Source organism: Schistocerca americana, chromosome 1 (assembly GCF_021461395.2).
Source record: "Schistocerca americana isolate TAMUIC-IGC-003095 chromosome 1, iqSchAmer2.1, whole genome shotgun sequence".
In the NCBI taxonomy this organism is placed as follows: domain Eukaryota; kingdom Metazoa; phylum Arthropoda; class Insecta; order Orthoptera; family Acrididae; genus Schistocerca; species Schistocerca americana.
In genome coordinates this window covers 663458333-663466654 of record NC_060119.1, presented here as the reverse complement: position 1 = coordinate 663466654, position 8322 = coordinate 663458333, and the positions used below count along the sequence as shown (strand labels likewise).

Here is an 8322-nt window from a genome sequence, read left to right as displayed (position 1 = left end):
ATCTTGTACAGAGGGTAGTGATCTTTTTGCAAGATATGGAAAATGTTGGTATCCACCAACCAAAGTGCGAAAGCTAATCACTGAGGACTTTGTAAGTTCGCATTGTGTACACAATTCGCAATTTCTGAAGTATGTACTGAATGAGGATGACCTGCAGGTTTACACCCTTCATGGTTCCACCTTGACTCCATTTCAACACCCATAGCAACAGAGTATTGTGACTAGGAACACCATATCAACCACCTGATGAAAGTTGCATCACTCGGTTGTCATAGTGTCCATCTTTATAAACTCCTCTACTATCGCAATTCAGTTTTCTGCAGACCATCACTCTATCTCAACTAAACGAAAGTGTCTAAAACAGCACGTAATGTTACAGCGCTGCATGGTGGGTGTCATGGAAATGGAAGTTTAAAAACCGTGTGGCAGTTTCTGGTTCACCCTGTAGATACGGATTCAACTCATCTAGACCAGATGGATTGAAAGTGGTAAAGTGATCCAGATAGTACTAGCCCCAGAAGTAGAGCACTGAGGTAGTCCCAGAGAGGTGACCAAGTGTATTGGGAAGGCTCTCTGGGACTTGCCTTGTAAGCTGATGGGTTCAGTGTCCCAAGGATCACTGGTAGGCCATGAATGTCAGCTTCAAGGTGGGAATGGTGACTGAATAATGTACAGGTTGGTGTCCAATGGTAAAGGCAGTTTACTTGTGAAGTTGTTAGAGTGGAGATAACACTTGTATAAGAGCAGTGTGGAAGCAGATACCACATACTGACTGCAAATCATGGTTGTGGAGTTTCAAGTATGAAACAGTTTTGCATAGTGTGACATTTAAACTTATTAGTTTGGCCTTAGAAATATTACAGTGACTCACTTGTGGGTTTACCAGTGTTTGAACTTACAAGGGAATCTCCCCATCGCACCCCCGTCAGATTTAGTTATAAGTTGGCACAGTGGATAGGCCTTGAAAAACTGAACACAGATCAATCAAGAAAACAGGAAAAAGTTGTGTGGAACTATGAAAAAAATAAGCAAAATATACAAACTGAGTAGTCCATGCGCAAGATAGGCAACATCAAGGAGAGTGTGAGCTCAGGAGCGCCATGGTCCCGTGGTTAGCGTGAGTAGCTGCGGAATGAGAGGTCCTTGGTTTAAGTCTTCCCTTGAGTGAAAATTTTATTTTCGCAAAGTTATGATCTGTTCGTTCGTTCATTGACGTCTCTGTTTACTGTAATAAGTTTAGTGTCTGTGTTTTGCGACCGCACCGCAAAACCGTGCGATTACTAGACAAAAGAACGTGCCTCTCCAATGGGAACCGAAAACATTTGATCGCAAGGTCATAGGTCAACCGATTCCTCCACAGGAAAACACGCCTGATATGTTCTATACGGCACTGGTGACGGCATGTGCGTCACATGGCAGGAATATGTTGTCGACTCATCTAACTTGTACACTTAGCGAATGGGTAAAGAGAGTCTTCTGCCTTGCCCGATTTAGGTTTTCTTGTGGATGTGATAAGCACTCCCAAAAAAGTGACGAAAACATGCGAGTTTGTCACATAAACTGAAAATAAAAAATTAAACTTTTCACTCGAGAGAAGACTTGAACCTAGGACCTCTTGTTCTGCAGCTGTTCTTGCTAACCACGGGACCACGGCGCTTCTTAACTGACATTGTCCTTGATGTTGTCTATCTTCGCATGGACTACTCAGTTTGTATATTTTACTTATTTTTTTCATAGTTCCACACAACTTCTTCCTGTTTTCTTGATTGATCTGTGTTCAGTTTTTCAAGGCCTATCCACTGTGTCAACTCATAACTAAATCTGAGGGGGGTGCGATGGGGAGATTCCCTTGTTAGTTGAAAATTTGATCAGGTTGCACATTAGCTTGGAATCTGGGAATTACCTCGTTGAGTTTGGGAATATTAGTAATACATTTCCACGCAATCAAACTTTGAACAACTGGCTGCAGTGGCCATAGCTAAGTACTAATCCATATCAATTAACAGCTTATTATATGGAAATGAACTGTCTTATTGAAGATTAGTTTGTTGTGTATCACATACTCAATTCAGTCATGACACTCTGTTTCTATAATTTCAAATTACAGGTTTGGTAGGGTGCATGTATCACATTTCTGGAACATACTGTAACAGTGTTTGGTCATACATTGACAGTTAGAGAATCACATCTGGTCATAGCAACCATATATTACTCCACCTGCCTTGCAGCTAGTCGACTTTTCTACTGGTATTTAAAATATGGGTTGACATGTCACTGACTACTTCTGCTACTTTCTTGTGCCCACTAAACAATGCAGTGATGAATTGGTGAATCATTTTGCATTTTTCCTGTAACATCCACATATCAAGATTGGTAAACGAGGCAAGAACAATGAATAATTTATCATCTACATTTTACACTAAATTTCTAAGATGTAACCTCCATGAAAATTTATCAGCTCCAAATGGCCTCAGGGAGCTATGGATGTTATCTATCACATCATCCTGGACAGTAATGTTGCTACAGCACTTTGCCGAGGTATGCTTTGCGATGATTTCAATTCTCACCTCACTTGACAATAATGAATTAAGTTCTATATGCTAGGATCTTTTAATCCAATTTCATACCTGATTCGTGGGTATGTGCTCTGTTTGCAATGAGATAAATGCTGAGTTGTATCAAAAGGTATATGGAAGACAAGAAAAACAACATTAACATGGGCTCTACAACTTATATCATACAATTTCCTGTATATTGTGCATGATAAGAAAGGTCTAAGTTTCATAATAATGGTGGAATACTAGTTGCCTCCTACAAAAAAATTGTTTGGCTTCCAAAAAAGTCATCCTATGCAAGATCAAAACATTCTGTACAAACTGCTGCAAGAAGAGGAGCTAGTTGTTCTTACAAGCAAAGCAAAATCTGAAAGGTAGCTCACTGGATCCAAGAAGCCTTCCTCAGCCATGTGAATTTCCATTTTGAAGTATCTTAGAGAATCACTGGCAACTTAACTGATAATATTTGGTTTTCAACAACACTGATTCTTTTCAGTTAGCTGTCCTTTATGTTTGTTTTACCTTTTTGTTCAACCTCTGTTATGTTTGTTTTGCCTTTATTAGTAAAGGTTTGGCATGTCTTGAATCTGTGATGAAAATTTTCAGCTGTGTTGTATAACCAATGAAGTGGTCAAAATTCTCAGATTTTCCCAGCAAGGTAGATGTGGAATTAAGTCTATCATGTGGAGCTGAGTGTTTCTTGCTGGCACATTATTCAGTGCTGTAGCTTGTCGACTTCATCAGGTGTTAATAAGTTGTTAAGAATGTGCTCAGTGGCACCTGTGAGCAAACAAAAAGTAGAACTCACTGAAGAGAAAGGGCAAGACTAAAGTAGATAAGCATGGGCAACTGTCTTGATGTATCAGTAGCCCTTTATGGTGGCAATAAACTACAATGAAGTAAACAGTAAAATATAAACTATATTAAGGTCTAATCATGAATTTCACATACAAGAAATACTCAAAAGTTTTGGATGGGTAATAAATCTTATGAGGGATGTAAATAAAGTAGTGGCAACTTTGACAGAACATAATAATTAATGAACTAAAACTACAGCCCTTCAATGTAGTCACTCACAAAGCCTTTTACCTCTTGTCAAATGTCGGGAAACTACTGGGGACTGTTGGCAGGGCGTTCTATGTTGACGATGACTGCGGTGAAGTGCCCTCACAAGGACTCATGTCTGGTGAGTATGGATGGTATATCGAGACTGTCCAACACCACCACTGCAATATGAGCTTCACATTGTTTGCAACATGACAACACGAGTTTTCACGAAAACAATAAGGCGATTGTATCACAATAAATGCGGACATTTGCACTGCATAACCGGACACAAATGTTGCTCCAGAAATCGGAACTAGTAGTCACTGCTGAAGGTTTGTCCCTCAGATGTAGCAGGCTTAAGGATAACACCTTTGTAGTCATATGCCACAATCTGAATAAGGATCCCAAGACTAGATTCCTGTCAGAATTTCTGTGGACATGGCCAACATGAGCGACACCATTCATTCAACTGGTGCTTTAATTCAGGCTTGTAGAATTGTTCCTACATCTCATTAATGGTGATAATATGCTGTAGAAATATGTCGCCTTTGTTGTGATATCTGTCCAGGTGGATGCCTGTCAGTGCACACCGGTGCCCTTTCTGTACATCGATGAGTTGATGTGAAAACACAATGGATGCAATTTTCCTCATGTTAAGACATTTCATCAGTATGTGCCACACCATTTCATGACTGAGACCAACCTCTATCGGTAATTCCCAGACAGCACATCAATGGTGTATGGAACTGAGACAACTTACGACATCAATCTGATCTTGAAGAATGGATGACTGATCTGTGTGGTGCATATCTGCAGTCTCATTCTGAGTGGCACAAAGGCATTGACCCACTGTGCAACCACCCTATACAGTAAAGTATTCTGGCCACGAGCAACCTTGATTTTAATCCACAAATATTTACCACCTTCTGGAGACATGCTTTAGAGGGGTGGAATTGACACTCCTCAGCTGAATGCTAGACAGCAACAGCACTCTCAACTGGATGCCTCTCAAATGCACACTCCACACCAACACTGGTGCTACCCGATTGCTCCCATATTCTATTAGCGCACGCCGAAGCTCCTGCAAGTGTCTGGACTACATTGGCACTTACTTTATTTACAGCCATCATATTGTTGTTTGCTTTTCAGGACAGTAAGTTGATAGATGAATACTTATGTAGTCAAATCACTAGTATTTGGATGTGTTATTTTCCAACCACAATCATTTTCCAAGCATAATCATCAGTGATCTTTTAGCCACTCTCAGCTGCCAGTGTTCATGTTACTTTGGTTTAATATTTAACACACACTGTGTAAATTTTTTTATATTTTTTCAATGATTTAGGAAGCTGGGAGATCACACTTACTGAACATATTGAACTACAAGGAGTCCTATGTGGGGCCAGCAGAGTATCTGCGGAAGTTAGTACAACTACTATAATGTCATGGAGATGTAGAACTTATACTTCTGATGTACAGATATTAGGTTAACAAATGACACATTAAAAATTGATTATATTTGACAAATTTTCATTATTAATGGTTTTCAAATCTGTCTCCATTTAAAACAAAAATACATATTCAAAAACATTAACATATACAATTTACAACCATCATTTCACAAGAAAACAATCTCTCTCTCTCTCTCTCTCTCTCTCTCTCTCTCTCTCTCTCTCTCAGACAGACAGACACACACACACACACACACACACACACACACGCACACGCACACGCACGCAAACCTGCATGCACGTGCATGAAACAAAGCAAAAATAAGCCCATCGAATAATGGAATATTGCCTTTTCCGCATAATAAAGCACTTGGAAGTCACTTATAACACTGTCCGAAAAGTGAGCTGCATATTTACTGACTGTCTTACTGACACAATGAAGAAGTCTCACACAGCATTATTGAACTTGCTACACATGCAGGGATCCTTTATGTAGTAATAAGTTACATAATTTCTTCACTGTGGCTGTAAACTCAGACAAAGCATCAGCAGACCAAGTAGTAGAAAGCCAAAATAATGTGAAAGCTTCAGTACTACAGTGACATATTCAGAAGACTGAAACAGTCATGGGCAATCATACACTGTACTGAATGCCAATACTTCATGAACTGCGATGTGAGGAGGCACGAAAAAGTTGCTAACAGGCAAGGGATGAAATATTAAAGCCTTAAGTAAAACAGTGTGGAAGAAGTCTAGTGAGTCTTTTGTTGCTTCTGGTCATCTTTTACTTTCTGTTAGTATTAATGCTCACTTCTGTTTCATTTGTCTCTTTATGAGAATACAGCATGTCTACCAATTCAAAGCCCTCAAACCTACTGATTAACTTCAAGTTTGTGTGATAGTTCAATATGCTTAACTTGTTATGTCTGGTGGATATTACTTTTTACTTTTTGTATGGATTGTTATTGTACCTCATTGTTTGATGCTTGTTTTTTCTTGTTTATACTATTTGATTGTGCAATGTTAATTGATGATCTTCACAAAAAAAGATATTGAGAGAATGTGTTTTGGTGCACAGGAGGTGAAAAGAGAAACATTTCTAGCCATTTCTTGAAACTGTCTTTGCAAGATTTGAGTGAACACTAGATGATTCTGCTGTTCTGGAATTTCAATCAAACTCGGGTATATCATCAAATGAGTAACCCGGATATCGTCGAAATGCACAATATGCTATGCGTATGTGGTATGCTCCTGGCAAAAACATGATGGATCCCAAAATGAGTAAAGGCCATGTCCGATCCGCGTACTGGAACAAAAGAGAGAGACAACAAAATTACTGAATCTTTAATTCCAATTTACAAAGAAGGAGATACAAAAATGCATTAACTATTGAAGTATTATGAAAGTACAGGGTGTCCATAAAGTCCCTTTACAACATCAAAATTTTATTACAATGGCAGGTGTTGTAATATTTTAACAAAATTTCTTTTACTGTAATAGCTGTTTACTAAAGTTTTTATATATACTAACATTTTGTGTTTCAGATACTCTGTTGATGGAAGGAACTGAATCTCTATGAAATGGCAACTCCTCAAGAGAAGGCACAATATGTGTCCTGGTTTATTGAGACAAAATCGGATGTTCAGACTCAATGAAAATTCAGAATGAAGTATGGAAAAGATCCACCACCACGCCCTTCAGTCCATGCATGGCACAAAAATTTTATGGAGGCTGGGTCAGTGTTGGATAAAGGGAGGAGCAGGCGACCACGAACATCTGAGGAAAAAATTGATCATGTTTTAAACGTCTTCACTCGTTCACCTACGAAGTCCATCTGCGCTGCTGCCAGACAGTTGCAATTACCACGTTCAACTATGCATAAGATCTTTCACAAGAACTTATGGTTGTACACTTACAAAGTGCAACTGTTACCGACACTTGAGCCAAATGACGAGCCAAAACGGACAGAGTTTGCACTCAACATGTCGGAATGCCTTTCGGAGGATGAAGCATTCCTCATGCAAGTTTGTTTCAGTAACGAGGCAACTTTTCATGTTTCTGAGACATTAAACAGACACAATGTGAGAATATGGGGATCTGAACACTTCCATGTGACTAGGGAGCTTCACCAGGATAGTCCAAAAGTGAATAAGTGGTGTGGAAACATGTGCAACCAAATAATTGGTCCATTTTTCGAGTCAACAATTACTGCAGATGTTCACCTCGACCTTCTGACCGAAGATGGAGCACCACAATTGACTGACTTATACAACCAACTATCATTTTCCAGCAAGATGGTGCACCACCACATTGGGGACTGCATGTTCGTCAGTTCCTCAATGAAACATTTCCAGGCAGATGGATTGGGAGGGATAGGCCAATTCCTTGGCCACAGTGTTTGCCAAATATCACTCCGCTGGACTTTTTTTTATGGGAGTATGTAAAAGATATTGTGTATCAAACACAGATATGGGACATTGCTGACTTGAAGCAAAGGATTTGTAATGCCATTGCCACCATTGATGATGCTATGCTACAGCCAACATGGCAAGAAATCGAGTACCGTCTTTATGTGCTATGTGCAACTAAACTAAAGGCACCCATATAGAGGTCTATTAAACATTGTCAAAAAGCTTTTATAAACACTGATTACAATAAAAGAAATGTTAAAATATTTCAACAACTGCTGTTGTCATAAAATTTTGAAGTTGTGAAGGGACTTTATGGACATTTTGTATGTCTAAAACTAACTTTTTTCTGGCATGAGGAAAAACAAGTTAAAATACTGCAAGCCATTAATTTTACTTCAGGTTTGTTGTTACTAGTTGCTACTCAACAGATCTCTTTGTTGCTATGTCTTACACTTAATTAAAAGTATTCCTCTATGTGCAAACTAACTTCACATTTGTGACAATAGTGGATGGGTGCAATCGTAGGGATAAGTTGAGCAGCAACATATTTTAATTTGTTCAGCTTTCTAAACATGAAACCAGTGATTGCCCACCATTAAAACTGGTAGTCTCTGCTAACTGAATCCATAACGGTCTCAAAATTTTCCAGGAAAATGGCACTAGCAGAATCCAGCAGGCTACATACAGTAACCCCTTTATCAAAATTTTATAGTCCAGCACAGTCATGTCATTCCTCTAACTTTTGGTAAAATTTCTCTAAAACTGCTCTGAATTTTTCTTCCTTTTTTTATTTTTCTTTTGAAAACGTAAACTGATTTGTATGTGCAACACAAAACTTGAAAATACAGTTTAAATATA

The 8322-nt window shown here is 38.9% G+C and overlaps 1 protein-coding gene across 1 annotated transcript in view; it reads right to left on the bottom strand.

Annotated features, from left to right (window-relative positions):
- Positions 1 to 5115: 5115 nt before the first annotated feature.
- Positions 5116 to 8322, bottom strand: part of LOC124587293 — a 40961-nt gene continuing 37754 nt past the window's right edge. Inside the window, exon 4 of the mRNA XM_047131436.1 lies at positions 5116 to 6359. Coding sequence (XP_046987392.1) covers positions 6222 to 6359 — 138 coding nt within the window. The 3' untranslated portion in view covers positions 5116 to 6221. The remainder of the gene's footprint in view (positions 6360 to 8322) is intronic.